Source organism: Bos grunniens, chromosome 19, assembly GCF_055505025.1.
Source record: "Bos grunniens cultivar Pamir isolate PY7600 chromosome 19, Bosgru_T2T1.0, whole genome shotgun sequence".
Taxonomy (NCBI): Eukaryota; Metazoa; Chordata; class Mammalia; order Artiodactyla; family Bovidae; genus Bos; species Bos grunniens.
The window spans coordinates 34,373,088-34,392,291 of NC_141183.1; the positions used below are offsets into that span (position 1 = coordinate 34,373,088).

The following is a 19,204-nucleotide window of genomic DNA, read 5'->3' on the forward strand; positions in this document are numbered from 1 at the left end:
GGAATCTTCTGGGACCAGGGATCAAACCCGTGTCCCCTGCACTGGCAGGTGGATTCTTCACTGGACCACCAGGGAAGTCCCTAGGCAGGATCTTTAAAACAACAGCAAAGTGAATGATCTAGGGAGCAATCTAGAGAAGGCAGACACCTGCCTTCTACGCTTTTGACATCTGACCTCTACTTCTCTCCCCTACCCCTCTGTCCACTCCTCTTGGTCCCTGAGACAGTGGACCCCCCAGGCTTATTATCCCCAGGCTTATTACCGCAGCTCTTTTCCCCATTCCTGGCCAGGAGCAGTGCACCAGGTTCTCCAGGGGTGGAAACCTTCAGCTCCAGTGAGAAACCAATGGAAAAGAAGAGACAAAACACAAATCCAATTAAAAAACTTATTTTAATCATTAGCAGAACAAAAGCAAGCAGTCTGTGTGGCACCCCATTTGTGGAGTGAGTGGGAAGGACTTATTTACAAACACTTTTTTAAAAGTCCCTTTTATAAATGGCCGGGCCCTGAATAACTGACTCTCAATAGCATCCAGTGCTCCCAAGACATATCTTTGTTTCCTTTGACGGATGTGTTCTGAACCTGTTCTCAACCAGCTATGCTGGGAACCAGCTAGGAATTCACACAGCCCAGCTTTCTAGGTGCTAATAAGCCAGTGAGAAACAGAAGAGACTTTTACAGAATGAAAAAACTAGGGCATATATCTTAAGGATTGAATTGTGGATAATCTGGACACAAAAAAGAAACCTTTGCTTGGCTCTATACTTGCCTAAGGTCAATGCTTCAGTTTCCCCTGGTGCAGAGCAGAGCCAGGCCTGGGAGGAGGGGAAGATGGGCACTTCAGGTGCAAAATGTAAGGTGGGTGACCAAAAGCTCAGTAATCAAGAAAATACTTTGATGTAATCATTTTAAAATAAAAATTAATGTTAAAATGTCCATTATGAGCAAAACATTCAAAATTTTTTTCTGGCTGCATTCTGCATCATGTACGGTCTTAGTTCTTTGACCAGGATAGAACCCACACGCCCTGCAGTGGAAGCGTGGAGTCTTAACCACTGGACCACCGGGGAAGTGTCTCAAAAATTTTAAAAGTCAGGACCAGACCCTGCGTTTATATCTCATGGTCCCGCTTACTCCACCCTCATCGTGGCCTGGTTCCAGTAAAATATCATTTTTATGATTGGTCATGGGCTGTAGCTCACAGAATCGTCGTTGCTTTGTTATCACATTAAAATAGTACTTGACAGTTGTGGAGTTTTGTTTTTGTTTTTATTTTTAGTACTCTCTTCAATGTTGTACCTGAACTGCGCTTCTCATTTGCCTCTCCCTGGTCCCTGTCCTGATGCCAAGTGTCCTTGACAATGGAGTTGCCAGGTGACGTACCAGATGTACAATTAGACTTGAATTTCACATAAAATATATCCCATGGGATATACTTAGACAATACTATTATTCACTGATCCAAAATTCAAATTTAATTGAGGATTGTGTATTTTTAACTGTTGAATCTGGCAACCATACTTGATAAGCATCATACCTCCCGTCCCCCTAAAATAAGGCAGGATTTGGCCCCACAGCAATATATCCCACCCACCCACTCATGTACAGTTCACATATAATAAAAGCAACACTCCTGAACACCAAAACCCTATTTCCATAGCGCATTCCTCCTTTGACCTTCCCTCAACCTCTCGCCTTACAGTTTCAGTCACTGAATTTGTCCCTAAGCCTGGGCCCTCCTCTGCCTCCAGAAACATCCTCCACTCAGGGCCTGTAGCACAACTCATTCCCCATCGGCAGACTGGGTTCCCTAGCCCTGGCCCTCCTCAGCACCACCTTGACATGTCCAGATCACCCATAGTCCTCTCATTCAACTGGGTACCCTCTGGCTCTTAGCATCAATTTCCACAGGAGGAGTAGAATTCTTATCAGTGGGGACTTAGGGGGAGCAGTGGGTAAACCCCCCAGGGAAGCAGGTACAGCCATTGATGGCAAACCAAACACAGCAGAGTCAAGTAACGCTTGAAGTCAAACTCAGAAAGGCAGGTGGAGCCAGAAAGGCGAGAAAACAACCAATGGCAACTTTCAGAGGGGCTCTGGGAGCTGGGGCCAACGCTCCAAGGAAGGATGGGCTTGTCTCGGGTCAAACAGAACTTCCATGGAGTGGGATCTGCACTGTCAGAGAAGGAGGGCAGGCAGGTCACAGCCTAACCGCTGAATGCAGAATACCACAGGCCTCGCTGGACCAGCGGCCAGCTCAGAGGGGTTTCTAGTTCCAGCACATCCTGCCCTGGATTTTCAAAATGTAGGCTTGCATCAGAATTGCCTGGGCTGCTTGTTATAAAAGTCCCATCACCGGCCATCTAAGTGCTCAGGTGCGCTCTCAGTATCTTTGCTGTGAATGAGTCAGACTCTGCATGTGAAACACTTGGCAGGTGGTCCTGAGACACCCTGCTCCCGACTTCAGATGGATACCTGGTGAGCGCTGGCCTCTGTTTCAGAGCAGACATCTTTCTGAGTCCTCAGGCGAATTTAGGGCCAGCCTGGGAGGCTAATGGTCATTCTGGAAAACACACCTGCAGGGGTGATGTGAATGACAAGGGCAGGCAGAAGTGGTGAGGGTATGCAGCCTCTGTCTACGGAGCAGGGAAAGCCTGGAAAGAGTCATGGTGTTGGAGAGAGCTGGATGTACCAGAATGATGCTCACCCTGCACCATCCAGCTTGGCCGCCGCCTCCTTCAAGTGCTCAGGAGTCCGTGGAAACTGGTGCAGTGGGCTCCTGCCTAGATCTCACTCTCCTTGAAGATCTCCTCCATGGTGTGCACCAGGGTGAAGTAGCCCTCGCTGCTCTCTGACAGGCTGCTGCCACGGGGCCAGGCTGTGTGGCCTTGATGAGGCGGGGTGCCTGCCACCCCTAGGCCCTCCTTGGTCAAGTGCAGGAGCCGCCCACCACCAGGCCAGGGCCGCGCCTTCTGCAGCGACCCGGAGTTGGTCCCCTCAGAGAGCTTCTTGGGACATTTCCCCAGGAATCGGAAGTTCTTCCCCAGCACCCAGGCCCTGCAGCCTGAGTGGTGGGCTAGCAAGAAGCGGGCCCACTGTTTTCGCAGCTCAGCCTTCACCTGCCAGGCGAGAAGAGAGCAAGGTTACTGCCCGGGAATCATTGAATCCTGCATCCACTCAGCAAATGCGTGTTGAGTGGCTACTCAGGACCACCCTACGGAAACTTGCGTTCTCACTAGTGGAAAGGAACAGAGAAGCAAACAGACACATTTGAGCAGAGCAGAGGGTAGTAACACCCAAGGCTGTTAAGCAGGACCACGGGAGGAGGCAACAGTGGCTAGAAAAGGACTGTGTCAAGGTGGCATTTGAGGCCTGCCTGATGAATCAAGGGTCCCTGTGTGAAGATATAGAAAAAGCAGCAGTGAGCAAGACAGACGAGGTTTTGCTGTCAAGCAGCTTACATTCTAGTGGAAGGAGGCAGAGATCAATATTTAAACCTGGGGTGGGGAGAGGGGAGGATGAAAGGGAGCTAGAAATCCCACTGGCTCCTAAGTCAGGAGCAAACTGCTCCAGCCTGGGCCCTTCCCCCTTTCAAGCCTCTTTCCAAAGGAGCAGAAGGCTGACTGGGGCTCTGCAACAATAATAAATGTAACCATTGTTACGAGGCAGAGAACCTTTACCACCAGCGCCCCAGGGTAACACTGCAGGGCAGGGACTGTTCCTACTCCCATTTACAGACTGAGGTTCCAAGAGCCATGGTGACCTAACACACAGCTCCTAAGCGGGTGAGTCTTCACGGCTTGATGCGAATTTCTGGACTCTAGACTTGCAGCTGGTTCCCTCTATCACACTTTGATCCTCCTGCCTGGCATAGCTCCAGCGGGACCATGGTTGGGTTCTGTAAAGAAAACTCACCCCAACACCTTGTCCCCAGAGCCTCAGCTGCCTCTTCTCTCCACTGGACACCCGAGGTGCCCATTTGTCCCAACACTTGCTGGTCACTGCATGTCTCCCCATGGCACTGTCATATAAACTGAACCCTCCAGGGGGCAGCAGGATGCCAGCCCCAGCCTCGCAGGAAGCTAGAAGTTAGCACAGAAAACTTACCTCTCCATTAGCAAAGCAATACTGCGAGGCCACCAGTAGCCCCTGGAATGAAAGGAAGAGGTGGTGTGAAGCTCTACTCAGTAGAAGATGTGTCTGAGGGTCACTTGGAATGTCCGCAGGCCAGCCCTAGTCTCAGCAGCTTCTACAAGAGGCAGGCAGCTACTCGCTTGTGCTAACTAGAGTTAGTCTAGTTAGTACGTACTGGTGATGTTAACTCGGATTTCCATGGGGTCTCTTCTTTCTTTGACACCCACCACCCATATCAGCCAAAGCATTGGCTTAGGTGGTCATAGGTCAATGATGTGCGTGTGTGTGTTAGTTGCTCAGTCATGTCTGACTTTTTGCAACACCATGGACTGTAGCCTGCCAGGCTCTTCTGTCCATGGGAGTCTCCAGGCAAGAATGCTGGAGTGGGTTGTCATTCCCTTCTCCAGGGGATCTTCCTGACCCAGGGATCAATCCCAGGTCTCCTGCATTACAGGCAGTTTCTTTACCATCTGAGTCACCAGGGGAAGCCCAACATCATTTATTCAATTATACAAATACTGAAAAAGGCAAATGTCCCATTTCTACTTGTCCATAGTGGGCAGTTAAACTATTTTTGTTTTTTGCCTAACTTGCATCCTTTCCTGACCCTTCCCCACTCCCTGGGCTCTGGCAGGGCTGTCAATCATGCAGTCCTCATCTTCTATGAAAGCTATCACCACCATAAGCTGCTCAAATGGTCATGTGACCCTAGCAGGCTCAATCACAATTCTTTTCACTAACAAAGAAGGCTTCATCTCTTCCCCACATTGGCCAACTTCAGAGTCAAAGTCAGTCTGGAGACACTCAAGGGCATCTCTCCCAGCCACGCAGAGTGATCCCATCTGAGGATGAGGCCAACATAGAGAAAAGTTGAGGCTGGAGATTGTCAAGAGATGGGTTTCAGCGGTACTGCTATGGCTTTCGCTGAGACACGAGAGTCTCTGGGACTTAGACTGTGTGTCTGAATCACTGGAGATCCATATGTGTGCAGGACCCAAGGGCTTGAGTGTTTATGGGAAGAACATCATAAAATGCCAGGACTCACAAGCAAAGGACACATTTCCAAACAGAGGGTGAAGGTCATGGTGTAGGCTGACTCTTCCACCCCTCTTGATAACATTTCTCTCATCTGCTGTTGCTAGGGTGGGAGGTTTGGTGCTGGGAACAGAGCTAGGCTTGAAAAGGAATTATAAAATGTTGTTCTGGGGCGGGTAGATTTTTATGCTCGTTCTCAGGGAAGCCAGAGATCGCCACACGGGCTGACACGACATCAGTCACGTGTTTGGATTCTGCCCAGGGGCCGGGAATTTTCCTTCTCCCGGGCACCTTTCTTTATTCCATGGCTCCAGAATGGCTCTGCTCTAGGGCTCCTAAAGGGGGCACAGTGCAACCAGTTTACCATTCTCACACACTCGGTCTCCTTGGAGGGTCAGAGCTGCTCTGTGCAGTTGGCAGGGCAGGTGTTATTTGCCTCTGGGTCTAGGATATTAGAACAGAGTGCTGGGACTCTCATGAATCAGTTGGCTAAAATAGGATTCCACATCACAAGCGTGTCTTTCACTTCACGTTCCCGAGTCATGGTTGGAGGAACATCCTGGAGTCTGGTTAATTTTTGTTCTAGATGAAGCAGGTGTGAAGGGCTCGGCCCCCCGAGCAGATGGCTCTCACTCCATATGTCACCACCACGTGGTAGTCTCTCCACAGATCCCTTGAGAGCAGTGGGAGGCTGATGAAATCCTCTAAGCAATAAGACCTTGGGAGAGCGAAGCCCCCCCACCCACCAAAGCAGTTCAGTTCAGTCGCTCAGTCGTGTCCGACTCTTTGTGACCCCATGAATCATAGCACGCCAGGCCTCCCTGTCCATCACCAACTCCCGGAGTCCACCCAAACCCATGTCCATTGAGTCAGTGATGCCATCCAACCATCTCATCCTCTGTCATCCCCTTCTCCTGCCCTCAATCCTTCCCAGCATCAGGGTATTTTCACATGAGTCAGCTCTTCGCATCAGGTGGCCAAAGTATCGGAGTTTCAGCTTCAACATCAGTGCTTCCAATGAACACCCAGGACTGATCTCCTTTAGGATGGACTGGTTGGATCTCCTTGCAGTCCAAGGGACTCTCAAGAGTCTTCTCCAACACCACAGTTCAAAAGCATCAATTCTTCAGCACTCAGCTTTCTTTATAGTCCAACTCTCACATCGATACATGACTACTGGAAAAACCATAGCCTTGCCTAGACGGACCTTTGTTGACAAAGTAATGTCTCTGCTTTTTAATATGCTGTCTAGGTTGGTCATAATTTTCCTTCCAAGGAGTAAGTATCTTTTAATTTCATGGCTGCAATCACCATCTGCAGTGATTTTGGAGCCCAAAAATATAAAGTCTGTCACTGTTTCTGCTGTTTCCCCATATTTGCCATGAAGTGATGGCAATGGCAAGCCACTCCAGTACTCTTGCCTAGAAAATCCCATGGATGGAGGAGCCTGGTAGGCTGCAGTCCATGGGGTTGCTACAAGTTGGACGCGACTGAGTGACTTCACTTTCACTTTTCACTTTCACACAATGGAGAAGGCAATGGCAACCCACTCCAGTGTTCTTGCCTGGAGAATCCCAGGGACGGCAGAGCCTGGTGGGCTGCCATCTATGGGGTCGCACAGAGTCGGACACAACTGAAGCGACTTAGCAGCAGCAGCAGCAGATGGGACCAGATGCCATGATCTTCGTTTTCTGAATGCCGAAGCAGTAAGAAAAGGAAACTGTTGGGTCCAGTGCTGATTCCTGTGGTGGAGCCACTAAGACACAGCCCCCTGATAATGCACCTGCTCACCTGAGCTCCCACCTCTGCCCGGTGGCCTGGAGGGAAGAGCACAGGGTTATTCAGGAGGGCAGCCTCTGCCCCGGCGTGAGGCTCTCAGTGTGCTTCTGTCTCTCTCTGGAGAGCCCATCTGATTCCTCACCCTCCTTGGCAGTGCTCCGGGGGAGCAGGGCTGCAGGACCAAGTGATCAGTGCAGTAGCTGGTCTCCAGAGACCGCCCCAATGTTTTCTCCATCCCTTTATGTGACTTCGAACATCAAGAGGTGGATCTTATCTTCCCTTCCCTCGAGGCTGGGATGACCTTGTGACTCCTCCTATGAGCACAATGTGGTGGGAAGTGACATTCTGGGAATTCTGGCCCTCCCTCTTAGAACACTTGCTCTGGGGATGTTCTGGGAGTCCAGCTGCCATGCTTCGAGGCGCACAAGATACATGAAGAAGCCACGTGGAGGAGGATGGAGGCTCTCTGATCCATATCCTCAGCAGAGCTCCCAGACGACAGCCCATGGCAACGTCCAGCGTGTGAATGAGCTGTCTTGGATGTTCCAGACCAATCCAACCTTCAGATGTTTGCAGCCTCATTCAAAGATGACATGTATCAAAAGGATCGCTCTGACAGCCCAGCTCACAGACTCATTCAGGATAATAACATAGTTACTGCTTCAAGCTATGATCGGGCCTGGTTTGTTACACAATAACGGGTGACCAAACATGTTTCCAGTCACCAGAGAGTTTGATAGGCTAGGATTCTTTCTCAGAAATCTGACCCACAAGACCCCACATGAGTGTCTGATCTTCAGCTGGCTTTGGGTACGTGAGATCAGCTGATCGAGGGGAACAAGCTCTCTGAGGAAAAAAGGGCACCAGATACTTCTGACAGAACAGCTGTGGGCTTTTGTTTTGTTGTTGTCATTTCTCGTTTGGGATTACTTTTTAAAGAAGATTAAGACCAAGCAACATAGGAAACCCAAATGACTAAACTATATAGCCTTTGCAATCCCCCAAAAAGATTGAAATAAACATGGTTTCAAAATGCAAAAAATTATCAGTGTGTGCTCTCTGTTCAAAACTACATGCAATTCAGCTCTAACAGAAGGGAAAAAGAGCCATTGTCCAGTGATCCCTACCGTACCTCAGGCTCTGTCTCCCTGGCCTCTGGTGAGTGTGCAGTGGTCAGGAGCATTTTCTTCACTCTGCCCACAGACTCTCAGTACCTGACAGTGTCTGCTAGTGGCTTCAGGACTCTGATACAGGGACTTCCCTGGTGGTCCAGTGGCTAAGACTCCATGCTCCCAATGCAGGGAATCCAGGTTCAATCCCTGGTTAGGGGACTAGGTCCCACATGCAGCAACTAGAGTTCACACGGCACAACCAGAAGATTCTGCATACCTCAACTAAGACAAGGTGCAGCCAAATACATAAATAAATACTAAAAAAGAGACTCTGCTATAGGAAACTTGGTTCTGACCTTCACAGAGCACCTGAGAAGCCCTCCTGCACAGTGGTTACAAGCAAGGCTTAATCTCTGAATGCAAATCTCATCTCTGCTACTTGTTAGCATATGCAAAAGTTCCTCTGAGCCACAGATGTTTCAACTATAAAACGATAGAATAATCACTCCCTCACAGTGAGAATGTGAGGCTTCAATGACATTTATTTTGACCCAAACAAAACCAGTTCTGGTGGCAAAGAGTTCACCTGCCAATGCAGGAGATGCAAGAAACGTGGGTTTGATCCCTGGGTCAGGAAGATCTACTGGAGAAGCAAATGGCAGTCCACTCCAGTATTTTTGCCTGGAGAATCCCCTGGACAGAGGAACCTGGTTGGCTACAGTCCATGGGGTTGCAAAGGGTCAGACATGGCTGAGCACAGCACAGAAAATCACTTCAGCCAGCCTCAGCCATCCAAGTCTGCAAAGCTTAGGCTCTAGATGAGTGGGGAAGTCATCTAGAAAGTTAAGCCCATGAATCCCATGAAAGAAAGATGAAACAGACCTACTATGTCCTACCTGGATTGCTGACCCCCAGAATCATGAGAAATAATAAACATGACTGCCATTTTAATCCACTAAGTAATGGATGACAGTTTAAGCAATGGATGAGCAAAATGCCTAGGTACCTCAACCACAGCTGGCCTCTTGTTTCTAGATTCAGCTCCCACATAACTGTCAAGGTTCAAGAGCCTCCTGGTCTCTACTCACTGTTCATTTTGCACAAACTCTGTGGAGAACCCAGCAAAAATAGGCACTTAATAAAAGACTCCATGCTGACACTCGCAAAGAAAATGATTGTGAGTCACACCAACTATTACAGAGCAGGAAACAAACCACTTTCCCTTTTGTAGTCACCAAGTCATGCTGGCAAGATTAAAGCAACATGTCCCTCTCCACACTCTCCTAATTTGAAAGGCCCTCGCTGATCAATCCTGCCATTACTTGAACTCTTTTTCCACCTGCAGGCTCTTGAAATTCTGAGTCTGTTTGGATCAAAGGCATTAGGCTTTCTACAAAGGCAAGAAGTCCTTGTTCAGACATCTACTTACATGGAAGGAGCCCAGAGTCAATTGAATGAAGAGTCGTATATGTCTTGGAAATCCTTCAACTTGATCATCAGTGATGAAAGAGAAGAGAATGTCATGAACGCCCAATAAAGGGATGAGGACCAGTGTGGACTTGGCCAGTCTGCAAGTAACAACCGAACAGGTGTCATGAAAGCCGCCCTGGGAACAGGCAACATTTTCTGCTTTTCTGTGTACCGATTGTGCTTAGTCGTTCAGTCATGTCTGACTCTTTGTGACCCCACGGACTGTAGCCCACCAAGCTCCTCTGTCCATAGGGATTCTCCAGGCAAGAATACTGGAGTGGGGTTGCCATGCCCTCCTCCAGAGGGTCTTCCCAACCCAGGGATTGAACCCAGATCTCTCACATTGTAGATGGATTCTTTACCATCTGAGTCACTAGGGAAGCCCAAGAATACTAGAGTGGGTAGCCTATGCCTTCTCCAGGGGGAATTTCTCAACCCAGGAATTGAACTGGGGTCTCCTGCACTGCAGGGAGATTCTTTACCAGCTGAGCTACCAGGGAAGCCCTTTAGTATAGCTCTAATTGTATTGATAAATAGTTGGTTTTTCTGTTTGTCTCCTTGGGTACATATACATTGAATGCCCTAAGAGCCAGTATGGTCTTGTTCACAGATGCATCCCCACACTTGACTCATGGAAGATGCTCAGAAAACATGAATTAGATGGATGAATGGATTCCCCCATACAGATTATGATATACCTACAGATCTTAACATTTTGTTTGATGGATATATTTACACGTACATGGGTGTCCCCCTGGGACATTACACAATTTCCCTATTGCCTGGCCAGCAAGTGCCTCTACTTCTTTCTCTATCCAGGACTTCCAACGTCAGTGCCTTACAGAGCCAGAGAAGGGAAAGAAAATGACTTGCCCAGGGTCACACAGCCACTAAGTGGTATCTCCCAGCCTGGAAGCAGGGCTTCTGACCTCACACTCAGGCCTTGCACACTAAAGCAGGATTTCATCATCTGTCCCCATGCTGTTCCCAACCTGACAGCGAGGGCAGCAGGAAATGAGACACTGATCCTTCTCGTAAAAAGCACCGTGTGGACACCGCTGTTGTATACACTCTACACAAAAAAGACAAACATTGCTTTGTACCACCCACGTGCAAATGCACAGCTGCGACCCAGACATTCCGTACCGCATACTGGTGGTTCCCAAATGGGCTATCAGAATTCCTACAAAGCTTTGAAAAAAAAAAAAAATATATATATAGGTTGGCTCTCAATACAGCTTCCTGGGTCCTGTGTCAACCCCCTGAATCAAAATCTCTGGAGGTTGGGTCCAGGGAATGAGGATGTGTAAAGGACTCCCCATGGGATATCAAGCAGCCACATTTGGAAACAACTTCTCTTCACTGTTGAGCAGCTTCTAAATTTCAAACTAACTACATGAGTAAAGGTGACTCACATTTGGGGCATAAACAAAGCTACTGTCTGATACACATCTGGGGAAAAAAGAGCTTAAATGTAATGAATTTTTTTTTTTTTTGCCCAAGTCACTTGTCTTAAAGACTAGGAGAAGGTTCATTTCTCCTCACTGAATAAAAACCCCATGGAGTTAAAGATGTGGAGGGACTTCCCTGGCAGTCCAGTGGTTAAGACTCTGTACTTCCGCTGCAGGGGTTCAGTCCCTGGTCAGGGAACTAAGATTCCACGTGCTGCATCTTGAAGTCAAAAAAAAAAAAGATGTGGGAACAGAGAGGGTCAGCAGCCCCCATGTGCAGTATCTTCAGGGAGGTTTAATTTTATCCAAGAGAAAGCATCTATATGAATCTTGTATTTGAATGTTATCAATGAAATTAAAACCCTCACCTTTGTACCCTAAAAGGACCTACAGCCAATAAGAGTTGAGCAGGAGTCACCAAGGAGGGGGACGCCCCCCACCCCCAGCACATGGGCTGAGTGTCCCAGGACAGAGCCCCAGGACCGAGGAGTGGAGAATCTGAGATGCAGCCACCAGTTAGGTGATCCTCCTGAGCCGAGCTCACACCTAGTAGAGCTCCCACACCCACCTGTGCACACTCACTTAGCTGAGCCACATTAAGGTGTTCCCAAGCAGAAACTCTGTCAAGAGTTTCACGTTTTGCTTGTTTGTTTCTCTAATTTCCAGGAGTGTCTTAAATCAGAGGTGGCAAATTGGTATCCATGGGTTATATTTGACCTGCTTACAGCTTTTGCTTATGCTAGGTAGTGATCTTTGCTATTGGAGCCGCCCTTAAATAATGAGATTTCAAGCAAAGAGGTCCAGGTGTTCAGCTTCTTTTGAAAAGTAGGGAGATCTGGCCAGACTGGGCCCCAATTCCTTGTTGCCAATCGTCATCTACAGCCTTTAGAGGGAACATGGTTTCTCCAACCCAAGACTGTTTGGCCCTTGCAAGCGTGTGAATCTTTGACCCTCACTCTGAGTTATTTAAAAAATCTTTATTTATGTATAAAAATATTAAAATATGTATGTATGTATTTATGGATTATTTTTTAAAAAAGATTTATTTAGCTGTATTGAGTCTTAGTTGTGGCACATGGGATCTAGCTCCCAGACCAGGGATCAAACCCATATCTCCCTGCATGAGGAGCTCAGAGTCTTAGTCACTGGACTGCCATGGCAGTCCCTATTTTGGATTTTAATAACACATACTTTCATGCATGTCTTATCATCGACTTATTCTCAGGGCCATGCTATGACATTATGTTTTTTAAATAAACTGTTCATCTTGAAATACTTTTCGATCTACAGAAAAGTAGCAAAGATTGCACAGAGAATTCCCACATACCCTTCACTTCCCCTAATGTTTAAGTTGTACAGACCCATGATGGGACCTTTGGCAGCACTAAGAAACCAGTATTGGCACGTGGCCAATAACTATCCTCCAGACTTTACCCAGATTTTCACCAGCTTTTCCAATAACGTTCTTTTCACATTCCAAAATCCAATCCAAGGTCCCCACACTTAGCATGGAAGAATTGTTAAGGAATGATCATCTTCTAATGACTTTTTGGGTCATTTTACTAGCTGCTATCTCTCTGTGCGTATTCCAAAGGAATTTCCCATTCCTCATATGATTCTGAGTTCTCTTTGGACAAAAGACTATTTACATCTCTGTTTAGATGAAAATCCATAAGTACCTATAGCAGCTCCTCTTATGAACTGTGTTTATGCCCTTTTTCATCTACAGTCATTTGTTTATTTTAATGGTTTAATTTATTGCAGTCGGTTAGCTCTTCAACTAGAGAATGAAATGGCAACCCACTCCAGGATTCTTGCCTGGAGAATTCTGTGGACAGAGGAGCCTGATGGGCTGCTGTCCATGGAGTCACACAGAGTTGGACATGACTGAAGTGACTTAGCATGCATGCATGTATTGGAGAAGGAAATGGCAACCCACTCCAGTATTCTTGCTTGGAGAATCCCAGGGACAGAGGAGCCTGGTGGGCTGCCGTCTATGGGGTCGCAGAGAGTCAGACACGACTGAAGCGACTTAGCAGCAGCAGCAACTCTTGTGAGTAAGTACAGAGAGGAGGAGGAGGAGCTGGGGCCAAAGGCAGTGGGACTCGAAGACAGTACCTGGGGCCGGGGTTTGAATCCCAGCACTGCCAATTACTAGCGATGTGGCCCTGGGCAAATTATTTAACCTCTCTCCCTGTAAAAATGAGGATTATACTACTACTACTATCATATGAAATGTTAAAATAATAATAAAAATATTATTAATAATAATAATTCCTAACATTGCCATTTTAAGGACTAAATAACATGGAGCCAACCCTCAGACTAAACCATACCCGATATGTGAAGCATGATCAATAACATTTAGTTGTCACTATTTTTAAAGAAGCCATCTCTCCCTCAGGTTGCTCACAATCTCAGTGACTTGGATCAATTTTTCTTCCATTTGTGACATTTTTCTGAAAGTCCTTTATAAGTTCACTAAGAAATGGTTCTGGGCTTCCCTGATGGTCCTGTGGTTAAGAATTTGCCTTGCAGTGCAAGGGACACCAGTTTGATCGCCGGTCCAGGAAGATGCCGCGTGCGGCAGGGCAACTAAGGGCTCCACAACTACTGAGCCTGAACTATGGGATTTCTTTGGAAGGAATGATGCTAAGGCTGAAACTCCAGTACTTTGGCCACCTCATGTGAAGAGTTGACTCACTGGAAAAGACTCTGATGCTGGGAGGGATTGGGGGCAGGAGGAGAAGGGGACGACAGAGGATGAGATGGCTGGATGGCATCACTGACTCGATGGACGTGAGTCTGAGTGAACTCCGGGAGTTGGTGATGGACAGGGAGGCCTGGCGTGCTGCGATTCATGGGATCGCAAAGAGTCGGACACGACTGAGCGACTGAACTGATCTGAACTGATGGAGCAACTACTGGAGCCCGTGCTCCACAACAAGAGAAGCCAGTGCAATGAGAAGCCCAAGCACCGTAACTAGAGGGTAATCCTCGCTCTCCACAACTAGAGAAAATCTGCAGGCACAGCAACGAAGACCCATCACAACCAAAGACAGATAAATATATTTTTTAAAGATATGTACTTTAAAAAATAAAATAAAAATAAATTTTAAAAAAGACATGATTCTCCTTTATAAGTTCATTAAGAATCCTGCCCCACACATCACACCAAAAGTTAAGATCATTTTTCTAGGAAGAGCATGTCACCTCCATGCTGGGAACCACAAGAAACAGAGAACTCCCTCCAGGCTGAGGGTCTGCTGGGGTCTGTCCACAATCCAGGGACACTGCTCTCTCTCCAGGTCTGCCTCAGTTGTCCTTTGCCAGACCATGCAGCTGGGCTGGTTACAGTTTACTGCTTGAATGATGGAAGCCGGGGAATGAGGGATAGGATTACAGAAGGTTCTGGAGTCCTAGCAACTTGCCTCTTTGGCGAGTCTCAAGTGTGTCTAATTTAAACTTTTCTAAAATATACTCCTGGAGGGGGTCCAAATCGTGAGAACTACATTCTGAAAGTTCTCGAAAACCTGGGAGAGTTGGAGGCCGGACTGTTCCTACCAGAGTTTGGACAAAATGCATTGGCTTCATCACCCTCTTCTCCTCATCCTTGCAGGGGCCCCAGTAGGGGGGACGTGGAAGAGGAGGACCTTCCAACATGGGGGAGGGCAGTATGAGCTGAGTGTGCTCATGACCCCTTGGGGTGACGGGAAGCAGCCCTCCCAGAACTTAGAAATGAGGGAGTTAGCACTGCTCAGACAGAAAGATGGGCAAATGCACGATTCCCTGGACCAGGTGGTAAAATAAGGTGGCCTAAGGGACATTTCCCTGGGGACTCCCCTTGTAGTCCAGTGGTTAAGAATCTGCCTTGCCACGCAGGGGCTGTGGGTTCGATCCCTGGTTAGGGAACCAAGACTCCCCATGTCACAGGGCAACTAAGCTCAAGCACCACAACTATGGAGCCTGCATGCTCTAGAGCCCACAAGACACAACTAGAGAGTCCTCGTGCTGCAATGGAAGATACCATATGATGTAACAAAGATTCGTGTGCCACAACTAAGACCCAACGAAAATAGATAAAAATAAGTAATTTTTTTTTAAAGATAAGAGAAGTTTGAGAGCCATTGTTTTGGATAACTCTAGAGAAGAGCCTGGAAAAGAGGATGTCAGGCTGCTTAGAAACATACTTTCCATGGTCCAACCAGAAAATTGCATGTATCTGGTCCCATGGTCTATGTATTCTGACTGTGTATCAGAATCTTCTAGGAACTCTCCTGCAAGAAGTCCATGGGCAGGGAACACTGGTGGTCCAGTGGTTGCAATCTAGAACCTGTGCTCACAACAAGAGAAGCCCCCCGCCCAAGAAGCCCCCAACTAGCAAAAGCCTGCACACCACAACAAAGACCCAGCAAAACAACCCCCAACCAAAAGAAGTCCATGTGATGGGGCTCCATCCCTCGATACTGAATCTAATATCCAGCGGAGGGGCTCATGAGTCAGGGCTTTGGGGCCGGCTATCTGGTGATGCTTAACACAGCCAGGATGGAAAGCTATCATAGGGGCCACTGAGGGTCTGCAGCTCAGGGACGGCTCAGTGGTCCGTGGTGGGCTTTGGCAGGGTTTAGACACTCTGTGTGAAAGGTGGTGCCTTGACACTTGTCTGCCCCTGTTTCTGCCTCTTGGGAGTGCTGTCTTCTGATGGGTTTTCATGGTGACTGGGTTTCCCTGGTGGCTGGTTAGTGAAAGGATTCCCCAGTGAATGGACCCAGCCAGGGTAGAGGGGAGAAGCCCTGCTCTTGGCCTTGGATCTCCACCCTCAGAGACGGGTGAGAGGCTTAGCCTTGGGAAAAGGGCCAGAGAGGCTGTCAGCCACTTGGAGGCTTGGCCAGAGACGCCCAGAAAGACACATAGCTCTGTGTGGTCCGAGCCAGCTCAAGTACCCCCGGGCAATGGTGGTTTGCATAATATCTGAGCCAACAACTGTATATATTTGCCTGGTCCTGAACTGTATGTGTTTATGCTTCTGGAACTCCCGAGGGTAGGGGGTTAGGCTGATAGGACTTGGGGTCTGGAAACCCCAGGCAAATACTATTCATTGCATTTAATTAGGACCTCCTTTAACCCTCATCCCACTCCGGTATTCTTGCCTGGAGAATCCCATGGACGGAGGAGCCTGGTGGGCTGCAGTCCACGGGGTCGCAAAGAGTCGGACACGACTGAGCGACTTCACTTTCTTTCTTTCCTTTAACCCTCGTCACAAGTTGAGGATGGGTCTGGGGTGACTCTCCCAGGTGACACACCAGAAAGCAGACCTGGGGAGGCCAAGCGACTTGCCCAAGGTCAGTCCAGGATGAAGGTCAGCATCGGCCCTCCTGATTCATTCTACACCCACATCCCGATCCGTGGCGAGTTGGAACGTGTACTCCTCACAGATGGGGTCCCCATCCTATTTTCCTTTCACTTGAAGAACAGGGATGGCACATCATAGACCCTCATTGAATGTCTGTTGGAAAAATGAAAAACTACCTTCCCCGCACACCTGGCTCAGGGTGGCTTCTGGCCTTAGAGGGAGAAGTCCAGCTATATAGCCACTCTCACGCATATCTCTGCCCCTGCTCTGCCACGTGGACTGAAATCTCTTAAGTTTTGAGCAAAACTTTGGGTTAAAACACTGCATCCCCAAGAAGCACACTCATGCTATAGAAAGTAGAATAACTGGGAAAAGAGGAGGGGAGGGGGACCTTTGTCTCGCTTTCATTCAGCATTTGATTGACAGCAACACAGAAGTAAGTAATCACCCATGATCTGACACTGTGAGACGGGACCTCGGTCACCTTGGAAGCAGAACAAGGGATGCAGCAAAAGCAAGTCCCAGAGAAAACATGACTGTGTTAAAAATGTACTTCTTTGGGCTCCAAAAGTTTGTGGTCACATTACTTGAGGTCTTGATGCTGCTGCTGCTAAGTCGCTTCAGTAGTGTCCGACTCTGTGCGACCCCATAGACGGCAGCCCACCAGGCTCCCCCGTCCCCGGGATTCTCCAGGCAAGAACACTGGAGTGGGTTGCCATTTCCTTCTCCAATGCATGAAAGTGAAAAGTGAAAGTGAAGTCGCTCAGTCGTGTCCGACTCCTAGCGACCCCATGGACTGCAGCCCACCAAGCTCCTCCGTCCATGGGATTTTCCAGGCAAGAGTACTGGAGTGGGGTGCTATTGCCTTCTCCGACTCAAGGTCTTAAAAATACCCAAATACTCTCTTCTGAGTTGTTGTTGTTCAGCTGCTATGTCATGACTGGGTCTTCTGTGACCCCATGGACTATAGCCCACCAGGCTTCTCTGTCTATGGGATTCTCCAGGCACAGATACTGGGGTGGGTTGCCATTTCCTTCTCCAGGGGCTTCTGAGTTACACTACGTCTTTTATTCTGTTACCTCAAATAAGGCAACTGTCCAACTCCCCTTCATGTGATTCTTTCCTATCCCTGTAAACCACCCACTCTTGGGGGCATTTTTCACAGTTTCCCCCTGGGAATGTGTGTGCCCTTGATTACTCACCACTGACTTCATTTTCATGGGACCAGAAGGTCCTCGATCTTTAGCAAAAGCCTTACATGACACCCTGACACTTTTTTCCGAGGGGCTCTTGCAGACACCCTCATCTCAGGAGAGAAACATATGAATGCCATTTTCCCCCTTCCTGGGACATTAGCCAGAATAGCCAGAAGGGGTCAAAATAAACTTTGACTGTTCGGTACTGACCTCAGGCCACTCACCTGTATTTATAATCTCTGAAGCACATTTGATGAGCTTTGAGCTTAGAAATGAGAAGCTTGAGAATTTTCAGGAAGATGAAGAAATTGACCTTGAAAAAAAAAGCAGATATAAATAAGTGATGGACTCTATGTGGCTATGACTATCAAGGTCACCCTGGACCCTGCCATCAGATCCTTGTCCATGGAAATGGAATGGGGCAGGTTGGCAGTCAGCCAGTCAGGTAGTTAACAGTCAGGGTAATCACCTCTCTCCCAAAGGCCATCTCAACTGAGAGCCTGGAGAGGATTCTAAAGAGTCACTTATACTTCTGGTTCTGGGATTCCCACCACAATAGCCATCTGAGAAAGGCAAACAGACATTTACATGACTATTTTTAATTAAAATTATTGAGGGACTTTCCTGGTGGTCCAGTGGTTAAGAATCCACCTTGCAATGCATGGGACACAGGTTCGATCCCTGGTCGGGGAACTAAGACCCCCACATGACACAAGGCATTGCCAAAAATTTTTTTTAATAAAAATAAGTAAAATAGAAAAGACTTTAAAATGCCTCTATGCAATGGAGAAAGAGCCCATAGAGATGGTGGTCAGGTTACAGTTAACGGAATAAAGTCTCTATAGACATTGAGCCAACACAATACTGATGTCCTTGTCTAAAACCACAGATTGAAACACAAGCTGAAGAATCCAACATGTACCTGTTATTACTTGTCTTATTGGCCTGGGGAAAATCGATACTCAAAGCTAAGAGGGCAGGGTTTCAGGCAAGAGGCTATGTATCCAATCTGCAAGCCAACAGGGAGAAGGGAAATTCCCAGCCAAGGAATATTTAGTAACAGAACACTTAAAGGCAAACTAAGTGTAACCAAGTAATTTATCCCCTTTAATGGGATATCTGTTTTTCATCACAAAGAGAAAACGCTGTGTCCTTGGCTTAGTGGCTTGTTGAACTTGAGCATTTTTCTTACAAAGTAAGCCTAACAGGGAAAGGCACATATTTCAGGGAATTAATTTCAACCAGGACTGTCTCGTAGGAAATGAAGGTTTGTGATGAATGTGTTGATTCATTGTTCTTTGCGTCTTCCAGAGACCAGACAAGAGAAAATGGGCATTGACCACTGACATGGAATGAAACACCAGCCTAGTGGACCACAGAACCTCCATCCATCCAGGTGCCCCAGAACTCAGGGCTCAGCAGTCACAGTGGGATGGGGCGGTTTCTCATCTGTACACCATCTGGAAAGGGGCTGAAGAAGGACTTTTTTTTTTTTTTAACAAGTTTCTTTTTCTTTTGGCTGCACTGGGTCTCCATTACTGGGTACGGGCTTTCCCAGGTCACAGTGAGCGGGGGCTACTTTGTGTCGTGGTGCACAGGCTTCTCGTCGTCGCGGTGGCTTCCCTCTCTCGGGGCACAGGCCCCAGGGCACGTGGGCTCAGTAGCTGCAGCTCC

The 19,204-nt window shown here is 47.9% G+C and overlaps 1 protein-coding gene across 5 annotated transcripts in view; it reads right to left on the reverse strand.

Annotated features, from left to right (window-relative positions):
• Positions 1-371: 371 nt before the first annotated feature.
• Positions 372-19,204, reverse strand: part of GLP2R (glucagon like peptide 2 receptor) — a 45,236-nt gene continuing 26,403 nt past the window's right edge. For all 5 annotated transcript variants that reach the window (XM_086358887.1, XM_086358886.1, XM_086358888.1 and 2 more), the window contains 4 exons: positions 17,755-17,843; positions 9,490-9,628; positions 4,108-4,149; positions 372-3,119 (listed from right to left, as the gene is read on the reverse strand). In XM_086358887.1, coding sequence (XP_086215013.1) covers positions 2,784-3,119; positions 4,108-4,149; positions 9,490-9,628; positions 17,755-17,843 — 606 coding nt within the window. In that variant the 3' untranslated portion in view covers positions 372-2,783. The remainder of the gene's footprint in view (positions 3,120-4,107; positions 4,150-9,489; positions 9,629-17,754; positions 17,844-19,204) is intronic.